The 26,029-nt window shown below is 39.8% G+C and overlaps 1 protein-coding gene across 1 annotated transcript in view; it reads left to right on the top strand.

Annotated features, from left to right (window-relative positions):
- lama2 (laminin, alpha 2) overlaps nt 1–26,029 on the top strand; it is a 323,797-nt gene that overhangs the window by 268,907 nt on the left and 28,861 nt on the right. The window contains exons 45-52 of the mRNA XM_055636370.1: nt 518–700; nt 9,082–9,236; nt 9,321–9,464; nt 14,395–14,528; nt 20,029–20,188; nt 22,633–22,757; nt 25,618–25,780; nt 25,880–26,024. Of these exons, the coding sequence (XP_055492345.1) occupies nt 518–700; nt 9,082–9,236; nt 9,321–9,464; nt 14,395–14,528; nt 20,029–20,188; nt 22,633–22,757; nt 25,618–25,780; nt 25,880–26,024 (1,209 nt within the window). The remainder of the gene's footprint in view (nt 1–517; nt 701–9,081; nt 9,237–9,320; nt 9,465–14,394; nt 14,529–20,028; nt 20,189–22,632; nt 22,758–25,617; nt 25,781–25,879; nt 26,025–26,029) is intronic.

Below are 26,029 nucleotides of genomic sequence, written 5' to 3'. Positions count from 1 at the left end.
CCCAAGCAATTGCGATTAAGAAATATAACCATATAACCATACAACAATTACAGCACGGAAACAGGCCATCTCGGCCCTACAAGTCCGTGCTGAACAACTTTTTTACCTTAGTCCCACCTGCCTGCACTCATACCATAACCCTCCATTCCCTTCTCATCCATATGCCTATCCAATTTATTTTTAAATGATACCAACGAACCTGCCTCCACCAGTTCCACTGTAAGCTCATTCCACACCGCTACCACTCTCTGAGTAAAGAAGTGTCCCCTCATGTTACCCCTAAACTTCTGTCCCTTCATTCTGAAGTCATGTCCTCTTGTTTGAATCTTCCCTATTCTCAAAGGGAAAAGCTGATCCACATCAACTCTGTCTATCCCTCTCATCATTTTAAAGACCTCTATCAAGTCCCCCCCTTAACCTTCTGCACTCCAGAGAATAAAGACCTAACTTATTCAACCTTTCTCTGTAACTTAGTTGTTGAAACCCAGGCAATATGTATTTTTTTTTGATCCAATAGATGCAAGCATCAAGATACTAGCGGCTAAAGATAAAGCAAAACAGGCAAATGATACTGCCAACGCAGTGCTGGGAGAAATAAAAGACTTGAACCAGAATTTACTTGGATTGCAGGACAACTGCAGCAAATTGAAAGAAGATGTTGCCAAAGCAAATGCTGCCATTAACACTCCTGCTAAAACGAGTAAGTTTCCATTCCATTTTTCTGTGTATCAGCAAAAGACACATAATTTCACAATTAGCATAGGTGCACTTTTCCCTTCTGCTTCATATCAACATTTTAAAATAGTTTTCTTTATATTTTCTAGTAATCAAACAAAAACAAAAAGAGTACCTTTCCCCTACACATAACACGGGTGTGATAATTTTAAATAATTGATTTTGTGGCATCTCATCTTGATTTCCACTGAACACATTTCCAAATATGGTTCTGTTCCTTTCTCTGTTAATTTATGGGAAGTGGACTTCTACTGCCCATGCCCTAATTGCCTTTGAGAAGATGGTGGTAAACCAGGATGTAATTTTAACATTTATACTCAGATGCTAGGTTTCCATGTCAGAATTGTGGGGCTTGAAGAATATTCTCTGCCTCAGAGTGCGGTGGAGGCTGGTTCTCTGGATACTTTCAAGAGATAGCTGGAAAGGGCTATTAAATATAGCAGAGTCAGGGGGTATGGGGAGAAGGCAGGAATGGGGTACTGATTGGGGATGATCAGCCGTGATCACATTGAATGGTGGTGCTGACTCGAAGGGTTGAATGGCCTACTCCTGCACCTATTGTCTATTGTCTATTAAAAAAATGACAGCGCAGAAGGAGGGCATGCTGCCCAGTCCAATATTTGACAATGTTCTGATCAAACACCCAATCTTGATCTCTTGTGAGCATAGTGCAAATGTTTTTTTTTAAAGCAAGCACCCAGTTACTATATCCATCTAACCAGACCCATTTTTGATGTGATCATTATTTATTCTGTCAACTGGGGCTATGAACTGGCTGGTGCAGCAGCAGTTTACCTGCAGCCCACTATTAGCAGTCTCAATGGAGGACTACATTAATATGTCAAGAATTACTAGGGTGCAGAGGAAAGGAGGTGTAATACCTGAATGTATGCAAAATGTAAATCCTTTTGGGTAAAGGACAAATCATTTTCTTGGAACTTCTCCTGCTCTATTAATTATAGTCTTAAAGCACAGAAACAGTCCATGCTAACCAAAATGCCCAGCTAAACTAGTCACATTTGCCCGCCTATCTCCCTCTAAACCTTTCCTATCCTGTCCAAACATCTTACAAACATTATTATTGTATCTACCACAACTCCTTCTTCTGGCAGCTCTTTTCTTACACCCATTACCTATTAAATCTCTTCCCTCTCACCTTAAAACTATGCCCTCAAGTTCTTGAATCCCCTCCCTAGGGAATAGTATTGAACTCCAGCAGAAACTCCATTAATATTTGCATACAAGGACTCCAACACATTTCTGGAGAAATTCCAGCAATGGAGAGAAAGATTACATCCCGCTTCAAGATTTTTTTGTCTAAATTTTGTTAACATAATTCACATTCTCAAATTTGTTCATCCTTAAGATCAGTGCAGTTTGCATTTTCAGGTTTTCAGTCAGTGATTGTTCAGTTGTTTGTGAGAATTACTATTATGTTAAAATAAGTTTGCCTGGGTTTGCTGCAACCAACAGCTTCCCCAAAAGTATAGGCAAGAGGAAATGAAGGCACTCTCAGATCACCCAAATGTTTTCACCATGCACAAGAGCATCCATTCCATAAAGGTTTCTGTTGCACTTGTCACAGTATCCCCAGCCCCAATCCATTTTTTCCATGTTCCTCTTAAGATCACTCAATTTCAAGTTTCCTGCACTTCACTATGATCAATTTGCTGCAGATCTGTGGTCATTACAAATCACAGAGTACTGTGAATCTGTGTGATTCCACATCCATAGCTTGCAAGTCCATGACTGCACTTGTTGAATACCATGTTTGATGGGCCATGCAGGTAACCTTCTATGTATGAAGATGTCCCAATAAATGCCTAACAGTCATATTTGAGACATACTTCCCAATCTCATTCTATTCAGGCATCATACAAATGGAACACGGACCAGTGCATCTGTTGTTCCATAAGTAGACTCCTTCCCCTTGTGATGTAACGTTGACATCTAGCTGAATACAAACAGTTCTGCACCTTCTGAAAATGACTGCCCAACAGTATCCATAGTTTTTGGTTGAGAAAGCAGGGAACAATAAGGATCCTAGTACTGAGTGGTAAACTTGATCACAGGCTTCAAATCACAAAAGCAATCCCTCAAAATTATCCTTTTACAAAGAGTTTTAGATCCAATTCATGTTGGATCCCATGAGCACTAACATTAGGCCAGTCTTCCCTGTAGCGGACTGGGATACATCTCCTTAGAACTGTGTCATTTATCCACCTTTATAACTGCTAATACTTCCTTTTTAATGATAATATGCTCTGGAATATCATGATCTCCTTCCCTAAAATCTGCAGCTACAACATATTTGGCTTTGATGAATATGGATGAGATGTATTTATTTAAGAACTTGTCCCTTTTGTTCCTAATGGGCCTGGCTATTCTCATGTACAACTCGGGAGAGGTCCTAAGGCCCAACCTGCCCATGCCCATCTGTGTTAATTTCATGTGCATGCATTTGTCCCATATCCCTCGCATCCTTTCCTATTGATATACCTTACCAAATATATTTTAAACATTCTGTCTGAAGAAGGGTTTCGGCCCGAAATGTTGCCTATGTCCTTCACTCTATAGATGCTGCTGCACCCGCTGAGATTGTCCAGATTTTTGGGTGCCATCTTTCAAACATTGTAATTTTACCTGTCTTTATCACCCTCTCCAGCTGCTCATTCCATATACCCATCACCCTTTCTGTTGTAAAACCTGCCCCTCAGATCTCCATTAAATTTTTCTCCTCTCACCATAAAACCCATTCCCTTCTCTACCTTGGGGAAAATACTTCTATTTATGCCTCTCATAATTTCATAAACACCTCCGATGTTACGCCTCAGCCAGAACAACAAACAGCCAACCATGTCATCTCTGGGTGCCCGCTCTACCACCCACCAAATGGAGCTCAAGGCCTGGCAGACATTGACGCAGAGACAACAACCTGGCTGCTCAACATCCGGCTTGAGATCTAACTATTCCTTTGATTTATGTTTCATTCGCAAGAAGAAGAAGCCTCCTTTGCTCCAGGGAGAACACTCAGCCTATCTAACCGCTTCTTATAATTCAAGCCTTCCAGTCCAAGCAACATTCCTGTGAATCTTTTCCACGCCATCTCTTTCTTACTCATTCCTTTCTTAAAGTGTGCAAACTAGAACAGTACCCAATACTTCAAGTGCAACTGAATCAATGATCTGTACAACTGTAACAAGAGCGCCCAGCTCCTATACTCTATGGCACAGCTGATGAAGGCAAGCATGCCATATGCCATCTTTATTATGCTGCCCACCCGTGTTGATACTTTGAAAAAAAACGATATACTCGTCAGGACATTCTACCTATCACATGATTCCTTTTTTCCCCTGAATTAAATCTTCAATGTCCCATTAAAACGAGTTCCCTGAAATTGCTGTTCTTGACTTTCAACTTCATGGGAGCAGGTTAGCCACAAACTCTCACTATTTTAGAAACATAGAAAATAGGTGCAGGAATAGGCCATTCAGCCCTTCGAGCCTGCACCGCCATTCAATATGATCATGGCTGATCATCCAACTCAGTATCCCGTACCTGCCTTCTCTCGATACCCCCTGATCCCTCTCGCCGCAAGGGCCACATCTAACTCCCTCTTAAATATAACTAATGAACTGGCCTCAACTACCCTCTGTGGCAGAGAATTCCAGAGATCCACCACTCTCTGTGTGAAAAATGTTTTCCTCATCTCGGTCCTAAAAGATTTCCCCCTTATCCTTAAACTGTGACCCCTTGTTCTGGACTTCCCCAACATCGGGAACAATCTTCCTGCATCTAGCCTGTCCAACCCTTTAAGAATTTTGTAAGTTTCTATAAGATCCCCCTCAATCTTCTAAATTCCAGCGAGTACAAACCGAGTCTATCCAGTCTTTCTTCATATGAAAGTCCTGACATCCCAGGAATCAGTCTGGTGAACCTTCTCTGTACTCCTTCTATGGCAAGAATGTCTTTCCTCACATTAGGAGACCAAAACTGTACGCAATACTCCAGGTGTGGTCCCACCAAGACCCTGTACAACTGCAGTAGAACCTCCCTGCTACTATACTCAAATCCTTTTGCTATGAATGCTAAAATACCATTCGCCTTCTTCACTGCCTGCTGCACCTGCATGCCTACTTTTAATGACTGGTGTCCCATGACACCCAGGTCTCGTTGCATCTCCCCTTTTCCTAATCGGCAACCATTCAGATAATAGTCTACTTTCCTGTTTTTGCCACCAAAGTGGACAACCTCACATTTATCCACATTATACTGTATCTGCCATGCATTTGCCCACTCACCCAGCCTATCCAAGTCACCTTGCAGCCTCCTAGCATCCTCCTCACAGCTAACACTGCCCCCCAGCTTTGTGTCATCCGCCAACTTGGAGATGTTGCATTCAATTCCCTCGTCCAAATCATTAATATATATTGTAAATAGCTGGGGTCCCAGCACTGAGCCTTGCGGTACCCCACTAGTCACTACCTGCCATTCTGAAAAGGACCCGTTTACTCCTACTCTTTGCTTCCTGTCTGCCAGCCAGTTCTCTATCCACATCAATACTGAACCCCCAATACCGTGTGCTTTAAGTTTGTATACTAATCTCTTATGTGGGACCTTGTCGAAAGCTTTCTGAAAGTCCAGATACAACACATCCACTGGTTCTCCCTCATCCACTCTACTAGTTACATCCTCGAAAAATTCTATAAGATTCGACAGACATGATTTACCTTTCATAAATCCATGCTGACTTTGTCCAATGATTTCACCACTTTCCAAATGTACTGCTATCCCATCTTTAATAACTGATTCTAGCAGTTTCCCCACTACCGATGTCAGACTAACTGGTCTGTAATTCCCCATTTTCTCTCTCCCTCCCTTTTTAAATAGTGGGGTTACATTAGCTACCCTCCAATCCTCAGGTACTACTCCAGAATCTGAAGAGTTTTGAAAAATTATCACTAATGTATCCACTATTTCTGGGGCTACTTCCTTAAATACTCTGGGATGCAGCCTATCTAGCCCTGGGGATTTATCGGCCTTTAATCTGTTTATATGTTCCCTGACAGTTTTCTTTCATAATCTATTTTCCCTTTCCTAATTAAGCCCTTTGTCCTCCTCTGCTGGACTCTGAATTTCTCCTAGTCCTCTGGTAGGCTGCTTTTCCAGGCTAATTTGTATGCTTCATCTTTTGTTTTGATAATATCCCAGATTTCCCTTGTTATCCACGGATGCACTACCTTCTCCGATTTTTATTCTTTTGCCAAACTGGGATGAACAATTGTTGTAGTTCATCCATGCAGTCTTTAAATGCCTTCCATTGCATATCCACCGTCAACCCTTTAAGAATCAATTGCCAGTCTATCTTGGCCAATTCACGTGTCATACCCTCAAAGTTACCTTTCTTTAAGTTCAGGGCCCTTGTTTCTGAATTAACAACGTCACTCTCCATCCTAATGAAGAACTCAACCATATTATGGTCACTCTTGCCCAAGGGGCCTCACACAACAAGACTGCTAACTGACCCTTCCTCATTACCCAATACCCTGTCTAGAATAGCCTGCTCTCTAGTTGGTTCCTCTACATGTTGGTGTAGAAAACTATCCCGCATACATTCCAAGAAATCCTCTTCCTCAGCACCCTTGCCAATTTGATTCACCCAATCTATATGTAGATTGAAGTCGCCCATTATAACTATTTTACTTTTGTTGCACACATTTCTAATTTCCTGTTTGATGCCATCCCCAACTCCACTACTATTGTTAGGTGGCCTGTACACAACTCCCACGAGCGTTTTCTGCCCCTTAGTGTTTCGCAGCTCTACCCATATCGATTCCACATCCTCCAAGCTTATGTCCTTCCTTTTTATTGCGTTATTCTCCTCTCTAACCAGCAACGCTACCCCACCTCCTTTTCCTTTCTGTCTATCCCTCCTGAATATTGAATATCCCTGGATGTTCAGGTCCCAGCCTTGGTCACCCTGGAGCCATGTCTCCGTGATCCCAACTATATCATAGTCATTAATACCTATCTGCACATTCAACTCATCCACCTTATAACGAATGCTCCTTGCATTGAGACACAAAGCCTTCAGGCTTGTTGTTACAACACTCTTACCCCTTATACAATTATGTTGAAAAGTGGCCCTTTTTGATTTTTGCCCTGGATTTGTCTGTCTGCCACTTTTACTTTTCACCTTGTTACCTATTGCTTCTACCCTCATTTCACACCCCTCTGTCTCTCCACTCACACATTTAAGAAACCCTTTCCATTTAACTCCATCCTCGACTATCCCATTTGACACCCCACCCCCCTTATGCAGTTTAAAACCACCCGTGTAGCAGTGGCAAACTTGCCTGCCAGAATGCTGGTCCCCCACCTGTTAAGATGCAATCCGTCACTTTTGTACAGTTCCCCCTTACTCCAAAACAGATCCCAATGATCTAAGAATCTAAATCCCTGCCCCGTGCACCAGTTCCTCAGCCACACATTCATGTCCCGTATCTCCCTGTTCCTGCTCTCGCCAGCATGAGGAACTGGATGCAAACCAGAGATAACAACCCTGGAGGTCCGGTTTTTCAGCATTTTTCCAAGCTGTTTAAAGTCACGCTGCAGAATATTCATCCCCTTCTTTCCGACATCGTTTGTGCTGACATGCACTACCACTTCCGTCTGTTCACCTTCGCCCTTATTTTGCCTTTGAAATATTCCCACGCTGGATGTAGATTAATTTGCATGTAACTTCTCCCAGTCTATGTTTGCCAGGTTATCCTAATGATGTTAAAATACTCAGTTCAGATTTTTTATTTCCACACCATTATTTCTTTCCACAATTAACTTGAAAATTACAGAGTAGTAATCACCATCTCCAACACAGTTGACCACTGGCTTTCCAACCACTGGCCCAGCTTCATTCCCTTGGATAAGGTCCAGCATCATCCTATCGTATTCAGACTGCTAAAATACTGACACATGAAGCCCTCCTGGATATATTAAAACATTCCTATCCCATTTAAACCTTTTGCGCCAAGTGTGTCCATCTTTACTTATTTAAAAAAAAATACACCTGTAGATGTTTTGGTTCATAATTTTACTGCATTTCCCATGTTTCAGGGAAAATTAAAACCAACCTTTGTTGTATTGAAATGCATGAGATTGACTGCAACTTGCAGGCCTAAATTGAAGAGTGCTGCAATATTGTCCTTTACAGTCTCATTAAATAGCAACTTCTATGCCTCACATGTACATTATACGCTTCATCCATATTTCAAAGACTTTAAAAGTTATGTAATATTTCAACTGTTTTTCTCACTTGATATTCTGAACCTCCTTCATTTACCTCAGATTATATCATGTCAATCTAGTCTGAATCTTCCACTTTTTTTTTAGGATCACTAGTGGTCAGGCAACATAAAAAATACAGTTTTACAAATCCATGCTGCCAGCACAGCTTATCTTGGCTGCCAGCAGAACAAATAACAAATGTGACTTTATGTGTCTTAAGTTCAGTGGATGGCAAAATCTAATAGCATCTCTGCCCAAAAACATAACCTGTGTTCTAAAAGGATGAAACTGAGTGAATTCACTAACTTTTATTTCACATTCAGAATTTAGTATTGCTCTAAATCCAGTGATGGATTCCACACTATCCATTTAAAATAATGATTTGTTTAAAATAAACAATGGTTGTAAATTCACGAGCAAGGGAAGGGAAACCAAATATATGCTGCAAAATATTATCAGATGCCACAAAAAAATTTGTTTATAATATTTCCCATGAGAATTTGCCAAGCACTTATTTTCAGATCATATTTTCCATCCAGTTTGGAACAAAATTTTATATATGCCACCAAAAAAGATGAGAGCGCTTTTTATATACACATTTCACAAAATGCTCTTGTCACAACAATGATAATTGTTCATTGTTCAAATGGAATTTCAGGAAATGAGAAAACAGTGCATTTTTTGGAGGAGATACAGCTGTGAGGAAGAAAATTGAGATATTAATCTTCCACCCCTCTTGCAGCTGAGTTGGCATTTTCTGAATATTTAGCGAAGACTTTGTTGAATTACATGACATGGATTTTGAGCACCTTCTGTAGAATTGATCTGATGGCTCTGGTTTTCCAGAAGGTGGTGAAAGGTAATGGACATATCTGAGAGAAAGTGTACTGTAGCACAGGGAAAGGTTCAGGGAAATAAGTGTTAAATTGGATTAATGTCATTGGATGCCTGGAGCCAGTATGACCTTGATGGGACAAATAACCTGCTTCTGTCTTGACAAGTATAAAATAATCCTGACAAGATGGTAAAACTGTATATTTATTTTTTCCTTAATGTGTGCAGTTGATGACGCTGATATGAAAGTTAAAGAGTTGGAAGAGAAAACAAATAGTTTACTGGATAAACTGAAACCTATCAAAAATCTACAGGACACTCTAGGAAAGAATATCTCTCACATCAAAGAGCTAATAAATCAAGCTCGAAAGCATGCCAACTCTGTGAGTAACAGGATCTGTACCATCTCTGTCTTTCTGTAGTTTTTTTCCAGCACTTTTTCACCATCTCATTGTTCTCACTTTTAGATTAAAGTTTCGGTATCATCCGGTGGGGACTGTATCCGCACTTATAGGCCAGACATAAAAAAGGGTACCTTCAATTCAATTGTTCTGAATGTGAAGACTTCGGAGCTCGAGAATCTGCTATTTTACCTTGGAAGTGCCAAATATGTGAGTGTGCAGCTCCAGGACCCGTTGTCCAACATATTGTCTGGAAAGTAAATGTTAACACTAAGTGTAATTTTCTGGATGAAAGCCTGAGTCCATATGCTGTGTTTCCAGTATTGCCACTGTTCATGACAACTACATTTATGCAGAATAGCACGACATGCCAAATAATGGAAGATTCTTTATTTTAATTTTTATTTGGTGCTTCAGCTGTATCTGAACCAGGGGCGGCTCAGAGACGCAGCTGGTAGAAACGTTGCTTCACAGCACCTGACCTTGGGCGCTGTTTGGTGTTTGCACATTCCCCTGTGACCACGTGGGTTTCCTTTGGGTGCTCTGGATTCCTCTCATGTCCCAAAGGCCTGCCTCTGTAAATGTTCCTCTGTGAATTGCCCCGAGTGTGTAGGGAGAGTATGAGAAAGTGAGATAACATAGAACTAGTTTGAGTGGGTGATCGATGGTCGGCATGGACTTGGTGGACTGAACGGCCTGTTTCCATGCTGCTTCTCCAAAAACTAAAACTAAAAAGTATTTTTTTTAGCTGGCAGCAGTGAGTGTTTCTCACTGAGTAATGATAACATGTTGGATTTTCTAAGCTGTATGAGTGTCAGCCAGAAATTACACTCCAGTGAGAATGCTCTTCATATCAATGGCAAAGGAATTAATGGAAGCACCACTTTCAACACTAATTCTATAATGAGTTTCTGCAGTCGGTGTTCTCCTGATTCTCCTACATTATTATTCAGGGTTTTATTGAACTTGAAATGCACTTGGTGTCTGTGGGCGAAAGTAAACCTGAATTGTTCATACTAGTTCATATTAGTTCATGAAGCCTAATATCAGGTTACCAGTCTAGTTATTAAAATTGGTTTTATTTGATTGGTCGTGCATTTCCAATGTGAAACCTTGCCATCGAAATTAACTACTGAAAAAAGAAAGTGTTCAGTTTCCCAGTTTTTTTATTTTTGATATAAGAGATAAGTATAGTATAGAATATAAACGTACCCATGCAGGAAAAAACAAAGAATATGAATTGATGAGCTGCACATTGTATCTTTCACAACCATATCTCAAAATTAATTATTGGCAGTGAGATAATGTTAACCCGAGTTTCTGTTGTAAAACTAGAACATGGCATTTTCTGTAGATAATTTTTGAATTTGCACGAAAAAAGATACCCTGTTTGAATAATGGTAACCGGATATTGCTCAGGACTTCTTTGATATTCAAAATAATTCAAAGAGGGGATCTTATTGAAACATATAAGATCATTAATGGTTTGGACACGCCAGAGGCAGGGAACATGTTCCCGGTGTTTGGTGAGTCCAGATTCAGGGGGCACAGTTTCAGAATAAGGGGTAAGCCATTTAGAACGGAGACGAGGAAAAACTTTTTCACACAGAGAGTTGTGAGTCTGTGGAATTTTCTGGCCGGTTCTCTGGATACTTTCAAGAGAGAGCTAGATAGGACTTTTAAAGATAGAGGAGTCAGGGGATATAGGGAGAAGGCATGAACGGGGTACTGATTGTGGATGATCAGCCATGATCACATTTAATGGCGGTGCTGGCTAGAAGGGATGAATGGCCTACTCCTGCACCTATTGTCTATTGTTTTATGCTCACTGAACTGGGCTGATATGACTTTGAATTAACATTCAACTTAAAAGACCCCACCTCTGTAAGATCCTCACACATTCAGTGCTGGGATTAGGTGTCACCTAGATTCATCTACTGAACCTGAACAGATTGGTCGAGAAATCTGGCATTAGTTTGCAATCATCATCTGATCCTGTAAATTCAATAGAATTTTTGAAATTTGATTTTAAATTGATAGGACAAAGTTTGAGAAGAAAAATCCAAAAGTACACACTTACAACTTGTCATATTAGAGCTTGGAACAGAGGACAAGAGTATTTCAACCTACTATTTCAATATCGGAGTAGAGAGTGCTACAACCTCTCAGAAAATATCTTTGTTTTGTGAAAAATAAATAAATAAACTGAAAAAGAAAAGAGTCACAATATAAAATGAGGTCAAGGAACATTAGACATCAATTGGGTTAGTAGAATGTTAGAGTAATGTATTTTGTGAATCTAATTAAAATAGGAAAATAAACTAATTAAGAAGATTTTGGAGACCATCAATGGAAAGATTTCTGAAGAATCAAATGTATCATTTCCTGAAAAGCTGAGTGCAAGTTAGAAAGAGTAATAGTAGGTTAGATTTTTATAAATTGTGAGGATAAGAAAACAAAAGAATTTGTGTTTTTTTTTAAAAGCAATTCAGTATAATTTTAGGTGTCAAAATATAGAGATGACTTTAGGTTGGTTGAAAGTGTGCAATATAGATTCACCAAGATAATATCACAGCTGGAAAACTAGACTTAGGACCAGCTATCATTCTGCAACGTTTACGCTCAACGCAGAGAAAGCCAAGTAGAGATTTAACACAGTTATTTTCTTAAATCATAAATTGATACGACAAGCTGAATAAGGAAGGATTATATACTTCAGTTACAAAGTCAGTCACAGTGGGCCATCAATTTGAAACTTTTACTTTGAATAGCGAGATGAGAAGAAAGAGACATTTATGGGAAAACGAGTATTCACATTTTTATCACTTAAGAAGTGACTTTGTCTCCCCCTTTTGACTGAACTATCAAATTGCAATGTCTTTTTTGTTGACAACTGAAGTGAATGAAGGGGTTGGACATACTGCTTTAAAGTAACACCATTGTGTGCTCAGCAGCATTTATATTGTGGGTTTGATGATCAGTGAATGAATTAAGTCTGAGACCAACAATATACGAGTACTGTAATCATTATATACAAATAATGGAACATAGAAACTAACAATTCTTCCAGTTCCTACTAAAAGCTAGTTTCAACAAATCAAAATGGCATACCACAATCCAACTGGGAAACCTTTCAAATGCTTTGATCAATCTATGAATAAGCATCGTCCTTCAGATTTTATTGAGAGAAAACAGAATGACCTGAGAAATTGCAATGACCCTCCAAATTTTACTTTTAAAGCATAAACAGGACATAATGGTACACTGGGCAGAATATAATGGGATTAGTGTAAATAAATGCTTGATGGTCAGCACATACTGGGTGTGACAAAGAATCTCTATTTTCATGCCCATGATCTCATAGCGCTAATGTATAATATTTATAGAACACACTGCAATGTGATAGAAGTAATTTTCATTATTGCGCCTTTGCAACAGAGTGCAAGTAAGGAATAAAGCCACAGCATTTTCCCGCTACATCTCAAATTACTCTGATTACAATTTGTATTTTTACTGGGCTTTTCCCGTCTGCAAGTTGAGCAAAATATTTCAGTGCCAAGAAATTATATTTATAATGTCAGTACAGTGTTAATGTGATGAGTTTTCATAAAGCCAAGAATCACAAACAGCAATTATTTTGTTTGAGACTGAAATATTAGCTGGATAAGCTAAAATCCTCCATATTCTTATTTGGTTCAAGCATTGAGAGGGTGGATAGGTTCTTAGTTTTAAGTCTTATAAAAAGACTTGAACCTTCAATAGTGACACACCTAGTTATCAGAGCTCTACCATGAGTTCCAAATGAGTTTTAATCCTCAACTTCTTAACCGCATGAATTAATCCTTACATATTTACACAGTTTAAGGCTAGGGAGAGAAATGAGTAAATATTAGAAATTATATATTTTTAACTCATTCCGTTTAAATGGTTAGTGTTAATATTTATACTGAGATTTCTTATTTAAGTATTGTTGAATATCTGAATGGCTTTGCACTGAGGTAGAGTAATTGCACGTTTTAAAAAGCAATTAACACCTCCTTTGCAAAATATTCTTTACAGTATTTACTAGACTAATTGGGACCCGTTGGGTCCCATGTTCACACGGGAGGGCTGGACCCCCAATGCAATATTCCACCTCTCCACCAATTCCAATATTGATGGCCAGTGCAGGGGGGGGGGGGCTTTCTGGAGCGCTAGTATGGGTGTTGTAGGCTGAAGGGACTGGTTTCCAGAGGGCTAGTATGGACATTGTGTGCCGAATGGATTCCTGGGCTAGCAGCTCAGTCACTCAAGCCTGGAGTGCTGGCAGCTCACTCACTCACAGCTGGTGGGCTGGCAGTTGATTCACGGCTATTCCTTGAAATTTCAATTCAAGCACGGTTCAAGACCACCAAATTCAAATGCAGTTTCCTGCCACTTCAAGCAGATTGCAAGGCATCAAATTTAACAGCAGTTTCATACCATTTCATGCAGGGTGCAAGGCCACCAAATTCAAATGCAGTTTCATACCATTTCATGCAGGGTGCAAAGCCCCCAAATTCAAATGCCGTCTCAAGCAGGGTGCACCAACAAATTCAAGTGCCGTTTCTTACCATTTCAAGCAGAGTGCAAGGCCACCAAATTCAAGTGCAGTTTCATACCATTTCATGCAGGGTGCAAGGCCACCAAATTCAAATGCAGTTTCATACCATTTCAAGCAGGGTGACACTACCGTAAAACCACCATAAAACCACATAAAACACCACAAAACTGCATAAAACCACACTTGAGCCACGCCCACACTTCTGGGTTTATAGTTTCTCCCCCTCCCAACGGAAGGGGCATGGCCTTCATGGCGTGATTGACAGGAGAGAGAACCTCAACATTTTTTAAACACAAATAACTTTTATTTTTCATCAATGGGAAAATCCTCTGCCATTGATGAGTGGAGAGGGACTCTGAGTAAGATGGCCAAAAATCACAGCCGTAAGTCGTAGCTTTTTTTCTAAAAATCAATATACAGTGCAAACAGGAAGTGGTCAAGTTTAGACTTTTAATTATATAGATAGCTAGCTATTGCCTTATTTGAAAGTCAGTTAATGAACATTTTAGTGTGGTTTCTTAATTATCCCTCAATTTTGATTCTATTGTTGCTCAACAGACTGATTTCTTAGCGATTGAGATGCGTAAAGGTAAAGTCAACTTCCTATGGGATGTGGGATCTGGTATCGGACGTGTTGAATATCCTGATTTGATCATTAATGACCAGTACTGGTATAGAATTGAAGCCTCAAGGTAAGAATTATGGTTGTTTATGGACATTTTTGTTTTCATCTGAGTGGAAACATATAATTTTGATTGGAACCTTAGGGTAAGAAACCAATTTCTCAAATACGGATGCTGTTGGTTGTTCAACAGTCCAATGACTGTTCCATAACTAGTCTGCTGGAAGTTACTGCAGAATTTCTTTTTAAAGATTTGCAGGATTGGAAGGAACATTTCTACTTCACTCCTGAAAAAATTGACCCATGTGATGCCCCAACTTCTCTTGGACTCATCTGCCCCCCTTTAATCAAAAGTGCCTGTTTCATTTAAGAGTTGCTGGAATTCTTGCCTCCTCCTCCCAACCTCTCAATTGATACTGATTGTCAAGCTTCGCAATTTACGAAAAACATAGAAAATAGGTGCAGGAGTAGGTCATTTGGCCCTTCAAGCCAGCACCGCCATTCAATATGTTCATGCCTGATCAATCTAAATCTGTACCCCATTCCTGCTGTTTCCCCATATCCCTTGACTCTGTTAGCCCTGAAAGCTAAATCTCTCTTGAAAACATCCAGTGAATTGGCCTCCACTGCCTTCCGTGGCAGAGAATTCCACAAATTCACAATTCTCTGGGTTAAAAAGTTATTCCTCATCTCCGTCCTAAATGGCCTCATCGTTATTTTTAAACTGTGACACTTGGTTCTGGACTCCCCCAACATCGGGAACATTATTCCTGCATCTAGCCTGTCCAATCCCTTAAGAATTGTATATGTTTCTATTAGATTTCCTCTCATCCTTCTAAGTTCCAGTGAATATAAGCCCAGACGATCCCTCACACCATCCACCCAATGAGCGCACGCACACATTCAATTCAATTCAACTTTAATGTCATCACACAAATACAAGTATGAGTACAACGAAATGCAGTTTTGCGTCAGTCCGTAGTAGTTGTACATAAGGAAAAAAAAAAATAGAAAGAGAGAAGATACAGAATAATCAAGAAATACAGAATAATTAAACAATGGGGACGGAGGGACCAGAGAAATCTATCGGCGGGACTCCAAGTTCAGCAATGTGATTGTGTTGTTGTAGAAGCTGTTCCTCATCCTACTAGTACGTGACCTGAGGCTCCTGTACCGCCTCCCTGATGGGAGGAGGGCAAACAGTCCATGGTTGGGGTGTGAGGGGTCTTTGATGATCTTCCCAGCCCGTCTCAGACACCGTTTTCGGTGGAGGGCATCCATGGCAGGGAGCGGGACACCAATGATGTGCTGCGCGGTTTTCACCACCCGTTGTAGTGCCTTCCTGTCCGCAGCAGTGCAGCTGCTGTACCATACCGTGAAGCAGGTGGTCAGGATACTCTCTATGGTACAGCGGTAAAAGTTGGTCAGGATCTGGGGGGGCAGGTGGGCTTTCTTGAGCCACCTCAGGAAGTAAAGGCGCTGCTGTGCCTTTTTGATCAGCTTGGAGGTGTTGAGGGACCAGGACAAATCCTCCGAGATATGTACTCCGCCATGAAAAATATTGTCCCAATTGCAATAATGGGTTAATTGGCTTTTCTTTCTAAATTTATATTTCATTTTATGAATTGGCTGCTTGTCTTTAAATGAGCCTCTTTTGTGGAGATAACTGCTCCATGTCTTATAAAATGACTTGTGATTCACATACTCTATTGATTCTGTGTTGGCAAATCAATTCAGCAGACTTAAGTGGGATGTTTTGTTAGAAAGGATAAAGATATTCCTCATAATATAAATGGAATAGAGGAGGAGAGCGATCTGGGAGAACAAACATATAAATCACTGACAGGCCATAAAAAAAGAATAGCATCAACCAAAGTGTATAAAATTGAAAATTGCATTTGGAATACTGTTAACACTTGTAATGTCCATAGTATGCTCATACAAAGCATAGCGTTCATTTTAGTTAATTACCTGCCCCATAAGTCTACTTCCAATCATCAGGAAAGTGGCATTTAGTGCTGTGGATAATATGATCAAGAGGCACTTCTTCACCACTAGCCTGCTTACAGTTGCCAAATGTTGGGTCTCAACCAGCTTATTACAGCGCATTTTTAAATGCTGCTCTAGTACCTGCCTCAACTACCTCCTCTGACAGATTGTTCCATATACCCACCACCTTCTCTGTAGAAAAAAAAATGCTCAGGTTCCCATTATAACTTTCCCCTCTCACCTTATTCCTCAGATATTCCTCAACATTTGGACAATATTCCAGCATTGGCTGATAATCAGCAAATAACACAATGCCACGTGAATACCAAAAATGGCCATATCCAAGAAGGCAGTATAACCACAATCAATGCATTACCATTGATGGGCAACATGAACTAAACAATTGAACTAAAGCTCAATTGTAGTGTTGCATGAATATTATGGCTGCAAAAGCATGTCAAAGTCTGGGTATTCTGTCACAACAAAGCCTTTCCTCCATCAGTCAAAAATCGGAAATGTGATGAAATATTCTCCACTTACCTCGATGAGTGCAGCTACATAAATATTCATGAAGCTTATCATCATCATGGACGAAGTAGCCTATTTGCCTACCACCCCTTCCATTGCATTAAATATTCATACACCGCCATTAACGCACATGGCTGTTGGAAACAATGTATATAAAACACCAAGGCATTTCTATAATACTACCACCTGCCTGTGTACTGCCCTAACTTAGAAAGTATACTGCCATTACTCGAGAAAATCACAAAATGCTGGTTGGATTCAACGGGTCATGCAGCAATATAGCCATACAGCATGGAAACAGCCCCTTCAGCCCAACTTGCCCATGCCAACCAAGATGTCCCATCTACAGTAGTCCTACCTGCCCATGTTTGGCTCAAATAACTCTCAACCTTTCCAATCCATGTACCTGTCCAAATGCCTTTTAAATGGTGTTATATTTTCTGTCTCAACTCCCTCTTCCAGCAGCTAATTCCATATATCCACTACCACTGTGTGAAAATGTTGCCTTTCAGATTCCTATTAAATCTTTCCCCTCTCACCTTAAACCTATGTCTGGTTCTTAATTCCCCTTCTCTGGATAAAAGACTCAGTGCAACTACCTATTCCCTTCATGATCTTATACACCTCTATAAGATTACTTATCATCCTACTATACTCTAAGAAACACTGTCCTAACCTGCCCAACCTCTACCTATAGATCAGCCCCTCAAGTCCTAGCAACATTCTCATAAATCTTTGCACTCTTTCCAGCTTAACAACATCCTTCATATAACAGGGTGACTAAAACTGAACACAATATTCCAACTGTGGCCTCACCAGCACTTTGTGCAGTTGTAACATAACATCCCAACTTCTAAACTCACCCAGTTTGATGAAGGCCAATGTGCCAAAAGCCTTCTTGACCATCTTATCTACCTTTGACACCACTTTCAAGGAAATATGTACCTGCACTCCTAGATGCCTCTGTTCTCCAACACTTCCTGGAGCCATACTCTTTGCAGTGAAGGCTCTGCCCAAAGATCCTACAGGAAGCAAAATAGTGCACTCAACGAAAAAGACGTAGTAGGGTCATGGGCAGATTCATGGGTAATCTTCTGCCCCATTTCCGTAACCAGCTTCCGTTTCTACACTCCTATCTTTGCTTTGGCCATGGCGTCCACATCTTGTGAACAGTGTAATCAAATGAATTACATGAGTGCAAGTTTAATCCAAACATCAACTCAAACACAGCACAAGAGCCATTTAAAAATAGATTTTTGTTTAAACTTAAAAAAAAGAAAATTAAAAAAAAAACATTAAAAAAAGAAAATTACCAGAATTATAATTTATTGACATATTAATCATTAACAAAAAATAGCAGAATTATGAATTAATAAAATTATGAATAATGGGTCTAACACCATATCACACACACAAACTGTTCCCCGCAACGCTGATTACACTGCGAGAGGAATATACAAAGTTGGGTCGGGTTTACTGAAATTGCCGAAGAAAAGGCTGACGTTCCGCTCCGTAGCGTACTACACTTCAGCCCATTGGTTTTAGCAGGAGTGCACTATCTTGCTTGCTATAGGATCTGTGGTTCTGCCCTGGTTAGATTTCCCAAAATGCAACACTTCCCATTTATCTGCATTAAACTCCATTAACCATTCCTCTACCCAACTGACCAAGGTTTTGCAGTAACCTTTGATAACCATCTTCGCAATCTACAATACCACACACTTTAGTGTCACCTGCAAACTTACTATCTAGAGAGAATGGATAGGCAATGTTTTGGATCAGACTCATTAATTAATTCAATAATTAGCAATTACTATTACTTCATTGTCACTGGGCCCATATCGTGGAGCTCTTTACCCAACAACTCCTTTATGGTACTTTCACAAGTAGTGCAGCAGTACAAGAGTGCAGCTGCCCCCTCAAGGGCAGTCAAGGATGAAAAGTGAATGCTGGATTTTCTAGCAGTATCTGCAATCTTTAGAAAATGAATAATGAATAGGAAACAAAGTAACGATAAAACATGATTGACAAGGTAAACGTTACCAGAATATTACTTAAATTGCGAGGTTAATCCCCTCAGGAAAGTCTGGGCAAACTGATTCTTTTCTCATGAAAAGAGAAACAAAATGAAATCTTTAGAATTATGTAAGACTTAGACAGGCTGGAGAAAACATTTTCATTTGCAGGAGAAACGAGACTGGGGCTACAAATAAAAGGTTGACACAAAGGTTGATCCAATAGAGATTTCAGGGAAACTATTTGTAACTCTGAAGACTGTTTGGGCGAGCAATTCAGTTCCATAAGAAGCATTTATGTTTATTAGATGGATTATACAGTCATAAGGCAGAAAAGAATAGCAGGGTGTTTCAAGAGAGTTAAATGCAAGGTTGGGGAGTCTCCTGCAGAATGTTGAGCTGGCTGTTTGTTACTTTTGGACCCCATATTCTTACACAGGCAAAACATAGGAAGTTTAGATTAACAATTTAAAAAAGGGCCTGTAATGCCCCTGTCCCACTTAGGACACCTGAACGGAAACCTCTGGAGACTTTGCACCCCGACCAAGGTTCCTGTGCGGTTCCCGGAGGTTTTTGTCTGTCTCCCTACCTGCTTCCACTACCTGCAACCTCCGGCAACCACCTGCAACCTCCGGGAACCGCACAGAAACCTTGGGTGGGGCGCAAAGTCTCCAGAGGTTTCCGTTCGGGTTTCCTAAGTGGGACAGGGGCTTTAGACTCCTCTTGTTCAGAAACAGTGTATTGGAGGAACTGAAGAAATAGAGAACTGCCATGTAATGGAATATGAAAAGAAAAATATTAATTTCTCCTGAGGTTCACTAACTTTATGCTTAACTTCCCAATTTTGTTGTCTCCATCTTTATATTCTCACCTCAGTCTTGGTGCGATGGAAGTTGTATGGAACAGTTTCAACTGAAACTTCCTTGTGTTAATGAATTACATTTGAGCAAAATTTAATATAATTGGTTTAAAATTTGATTTTACTTCCTACTTAATGTTTAAACATTGGCAGTAATTGACTGTTTCTTACAAAAAAAGGTTTAGAAGAAATGGTACCATTTCTGTACGTGCTCTGGATGGCCCAAGAGCAAGCATCATGCCAACTATATACAGCGCAGTGTCACCTGAAGGCTATACAATACTTGACGTGGATTCAAATGCTTATCTCTTTGTCGGTGGTTTGACTGGTGATGTAAAGGTACAACATTTTTTATGACGTGGTTCTTGCGAACATTGTGGATGATGATTTACCACATTAATTTATCAATGATCAATTTGCAGATATCAACTACCCTTTGTGGTCAATTTATTTTCAAAATCTGCATGCTTTAAAACTATTTCAATAATATAACGAGACAGACTTTATATAGAACTTTGGGGTGGTGCAGCAGTTGAGTAGCTGCTTTTCAACGCCAGAGACCCAGGTCGATCCTGACCAAGGGTACTGTCCATACAGAGTGTGTATTTTCTCCTGTGACCATGTGGGTTTTCTCTGGGTGTTCCAGTTTCCTCACACATTCTAAAGATTTGCAGGTTTGTGGGTTAATTGGCTTCTGTTAATTGTCCCTAGTGTGTAGGATAGGGTACTGAGTTAGATAGAGCTCTAGGGAGTTAGATAGAGCTCAAGGGGCTAGTGGAGTCAAGGGATATGGGTTATTGATAGGGGATGATCAGCCATGATCACAATGAATGGCGGTGCTGGCTTGAAGGGCCGAATGGCCTCCTCCTGCACCTATTTTCTATGTTGCAATGGTACGGGTGATCGATGATCGGCACAGACTCAGTGGACTAAAGAGCCTGTTTCCTATCTCTAAAACTAAAAACATCATTACATTTGGACATTTTAAAGCGCTTAAGTTGACTTTTTGAACTGTTGTTAGTGTTGCACTGTAAAAAAAAAATTCCAACTATTTTCTCTCACTTGCTCTGATGTTCTCAGTGTGTACATAGCAAGGCTCCACAATGCCCCTGGTTATAGGAATAGCACTGGCCAAGAGAGCAGGGGAACCTATTTGTTGTTCCTTAACTAAGCTCGCATGGAACTGAGAGGTAGACAGGGGCTCTGTTTAGTGACATTTCCAAAATGGCATCATCTCTTGATGTGCATTAATGTGTCATCATGGATTTTGAGCTGGTCTCTGCATCAAGCTCAAGTACACCACCTCTGGTGCAGAGATGAGAGAGTTCCTTAGTGCACCACAACTGGCACTATGGTGCATGGTATTTTTAATTATTATTTTTCTTACGAGGCCTTTTACAGCATTTCATATTGGAACTCTGGTCTATAATAGCACAGTGACATTGCTCTGTGGATTTATGCTCACGATTCATAAATATCAGTGATGAAGTGTTGATTGGAGGAAATATCCTATTGAAAAGAGAAAAAGAACATAGAAAACACTGAATAACTAAGATTACTCATTATAGTACAAAAGGGGCCTATTTCGCCTCTCAATCCATGCAAGCTCTCAACAGAGCAATCTCATCAGCCTCATTACACTTTCCTTATTCCCCGTCATAGTAACTCATAGCTAACTTTGGAAAGCGGTTTGATGAATTCAGGGCTGTAGGTCAGTATTGCCACCAATTATGAGGTATAGGAGAAGAAGGAGCAGGAGAAAATAAATTAAATATTTAGGGCAGTTTGTTACAATTCAGCCTACTTTCTAATACTCTCATATTTGCAGCAATGATTCAGTTTCTACCAACACATAAAATATTCATAGTAGTGTCTGGGTTTTATTGCTTAATTATGCTAAATGAATTGTTGGGAAAAAATGTATGATGTCTACCAAATTCTCAGATATCCTTCACAGAGGAAAAGTTTTGTTTTAAATGCTGTTGCAATGCACAGCATTTAAAACTGCCTGCTCAGATATTATTTCAGTCATTATCAGTTGCTTTTCTGCTTCTCTATTGTATTTTAAGTGTTACGGTACTTAAACAGCACAGATCAAATTAATAATATTGTAGTAATTCTGCAATGAGCCAATTTAACCTTTTTAGAGCCTATTTTTTTCTGACAGTACTGATCAGACATTATCTAATACAAAAGTTGAAATGACAATTTTCATTTATAACATTCATGTGAAATTTCAAAAAAGAAAAAGCATGTGATTGAAAGAGACATATAATAGATCAAGTTAAACTTCTGGGATATTAATTAAAAAACCTTGGCGTTCTTAAGTGCATTGTGAGGAAGTTGATTTTAACAGACTGGATTCATCTTTGGAGACATGATCAGCACATATTACTTTGGATGTTTTAATAGCACGTTGAAATGTCATTAATTGTCTTTCGGCCTCATAGGGGGGTGGAAGATTGCAACCTTCACGTGGTCCGCCCTGTTTCAACGAATGCAATCAACCCGGCGTGCACAATCAAATAAGATTAAATAGACCAAGTAGTCCTATAATTTTAGGCTGTGTACGCCATAGGCAAGAAGAAGAAGCCTCATGGGCATTAGTGGAAGTTCTTTTAAGTTCTTAAATAAGTTCTAACTTATTCCGGCAAATTTTACAAGGAATTATTTGAGAAATGTAGTGGCTTTGCAGACATTTAATGATTGTTACCCTTTAAGTTTCCTGGTTCAGCATTATAGAAAGTAATGTAATTTTATCTTCTCTCTTTAATTCATTCAAGAAATCAGATGTAGTCAAAACAACTACATTCACTGGTTGTATGGGAGAAACTTCGTTGGATCGTAAACCTATTGGATTGTGGAATTACAGGGATAGGCAGGGAGAATGCAAAGGCTGTGTTGTGAGGTATGTGCTTTTCTCTTATTGAACTCTAGACTCCAGATTCAACACTATCATTTAAATGTGTTTGCTTTGAAACCAGGAGGATAAAAATGGGGTAACATCTGGTCTGGTAAAAAAAAAAATTACCCACCAAGAAAACACATAAGAAATTCAGAAAATTAGTTTTGAGTTTGAGTTTAGTTATTGTCACGTCTACTGAGGTACAGTGAAAAGGTTCTGTTGCTAATTGTGCCAACCAGTCAGCGGAAAGACAAAACAAGATTTCAATCGAGCCATCCACAATGTACAAATACATGATAAATGGAATAACATGAATAACGTTTAGTGCAAGATAAAGTCCAGTAAAATCCCATCAAAGATAGTTTGAAGGTCTCCAATGAGGTAGATAGTAGCCCAGGACTGCTCTCTAGTTGTTGGTAGGAGGGTTCAATTGCATGATGACAGCAGGGAAGAAACTGTTCCTAAATCTGGAGGTGTGCATTTTCACATTTCTATAGCTCTTGCCTGCTGGGAGCGGGAGGAAGAGGGAGTGGCTGGGGTGCAACTCATCCTTGATTATGCTTGTGGGCTTGACAAGGCAGCGTGAGGTGTAAATGGAGTCAATGGAATGGGTGGTTGTTTGTTTGATGGTCTGGTCTGTGTCCATAATTCACAGCAATTTCTTGCAGCCTTGAATGGAGCTGTTCCCAAACCACCCCGATTAAAAATAATTTATTTGACACAATTTGGCGAGGGTTGTTGGGGACATGCTGAACTTCCATTTTTTTCATATATACAAATATTACAAAGATAGACCAGAATTAAAAAATAAATGTGTGGGGATTAATAATTTTATTAAGCTGCCAATGATTTCACAAAAGTGGATGGAAAATAGAATGTGTGGTATTTGAGGAGAAGAATGAAAGAAAAAATATTTATATTAAATAGAAGGGTATATGTCAAAAATCTAGTATTTCATGGATACGCCACGTAACATATTTGATGGTAATGTTAAAAAGAATGCTTATGTCAGGAGAGGTTTAGGATGGGCAAGGGTGCAGAGGTGAAATTAAAAGAAGGTAAAGTGGAAAAGAGTGCATGTTACCAAGTAAAATCAAATAAAATACAAAAGTTGATGAAGAGTATAACTATAGAAATAGCAAAAGTGGTTGGATAGCAGAAGGATGACCGGTGGGTGACAGCAAAAAATGAGGTTAGAACTCAATAATTATTTCACATCTGTCCACAAAAAAACAAGTAAGTAATGACATTTTTCCTAGAAATGTATTGAAGAGAAATGTAGAATAGATATGCTTAAAAATGAGTAAAATTACAACTGATTTTGCAATAAACTAGATAAATGGAAACATTTCAGAGGTTATATAAATCAATGTGGTAGTGTCTGTCGAATCGTTGAATATCTTGAAACTGAGAATGTGAATGAAAATAGAGTATCCGTGACTCTATTGGGAAGGTGCTCATTATGGTCCTGTATATGAAAGTAATGAAAAAGGGAATGGGATTAAAAGACAGTGTGAAGTGCATGTCTTGATTGGAAGAGTATCTGAACAAAACAAAAAGAGATTGAGAACAAGCATGAGGATTTTGAATTTGAATTTAAAGTGATCCAATATAATTCAGAAGAGAGTAGAATTTAATGTGGACTTAATTTGTAAAGTTCTGGATGAGCTGAATCTTATGTACGGTGCAGAACAAGTTACTGGCCAGGAGTGTATTTAAATGTTGGTGTCAGGAAGTAACAAATACATTACTAAAGGGCCTGTCCCACTTAGGCCATTTTTTTCGGCGACTGCTGGCGAATGTCACAGTCGAAGCAGGTTGCCGAAAAAGCGGCGACTGGACACCCCCTACGGCAATGTTTACAACATGCTACGACAACCTACCACCTAGTCGATGTCAAGCTATGGACAGCCGACGACCCATTAGGACGTCCACCTACAACCACACCTACGACAACCTACGACCACACAGGCGACAACCAAAGTCAACCTACGTTGACCAAAGTACACCCGCGACAAGCTACGTACGACAAGCAACGACCCTGTCGGCGACAACTGAAGACAATTCAGCCGCCGGTACCTGTCGCCGGTTGATGTAGGTAGTCGCCAATGGAATTCACCGTAGTCAGCACCCAGCGACAACCAATGTTACCTGGCGACAACCTGCGTCATCCTGGCTACAACCTATGACAGCACCTACAACAGGAGAAGACAAGCTACATTCAAGCCCACAGTCGCCGAAAGGTTTTGAGCATTTCAAAATTCAGCGGCGACCAGAAAAACATTACGACTCTTTAGGCGACTTGGGGAGACTACTCACGACCATACAGGTGTCACCCTGCGACCATGTGACAACAGCCTACTTGCCTGTAGTCGCCGATAAAATCACCTGTGGGACGGGGGCTTTAAGTGTTCAGTGATTCATGGATGAGACAATTGAAGACTTTCTAAAATCTTGTGGAAGCAATTATTGTGTTTCTAGGTTAAATAGTGTATGAGCATGGTGGTGCAGAGGTAAACTGCCTGTCATGTTGTTGATAAGCATTTTATCAGTGAGGAAGCTGGAAATACATCTTGGTGGATTCAAGAGATAAAGAGTAATGCTGCTTGAAATGCAACAGCAATAATTGGAAAATAAAGAGTTGAAAATAGCGTGGACAGTCTCTCTGAATTTGAAAACTACATAACCTAAACAGAAAATGAACATCTGACCTCAAATGGAGGACTTAATTGCAGTGTTCACTTCACCAATACTAAAGCTTTTTGCAGATCTTTCAGTAACTCCCTGACCAATTTATTCCTGTTGATATTATCAGTTCCAAATAAATAATAACACTCTCTATGTCTCCCCCCTTTTTTTTAAGCCCACAATCCACTGATACTGAAGAAACAGTGCAGTTTGATGCGGAAGGTTACGCAGGTGTTAGTCGACCAACTCGCTGGAATCCGAATGTGTCAGCAATTGCTTTCAAATTTAGGACCTTTTCTTCAGATGCACTTCTTATGTATCTTGCCACAGAGGACTTGGTAAATGTCAAGTCAATACATTCTAAACAATCTACTCACATTTTACATGACTGAGCAGAATTCCAATAATTAACTTTAAATGTTTCTTCATTGTCATAGAAAGATTTCATGAGCATTGAATTAGCTGATGGGCGAATAAAGGTCAGCTATGATCTAGGCTCAGGTACAGTTAATGTCACCAGTAAAGCCCGTCACAATGATGGAAGATGGAAGTCATTCACATTATCAAGAATTCTGAAACAAGGTATT

The sequence above is a fragment of the Leucoraja erinacea genome, chromosome 5 (genome assembly GCF_028641065.1).
Source record: "Leucoraja erinacea ecotype New England chromosome 5, Leri_hhj_1, whole genome shotgun sequence".
NCBI classification, from domain to species: domain Eukaryota; kingdom Metazoa; phylum Chordata; class Chondrichthyes; order Rajiformes; family Rajidae; genus Leucoraja; species Leucoraja erinaceus.
Note: the sequence above shows the minus strand (reverse complement) of the source record. Positions and strands in the feature narration are given on the sequence as shown.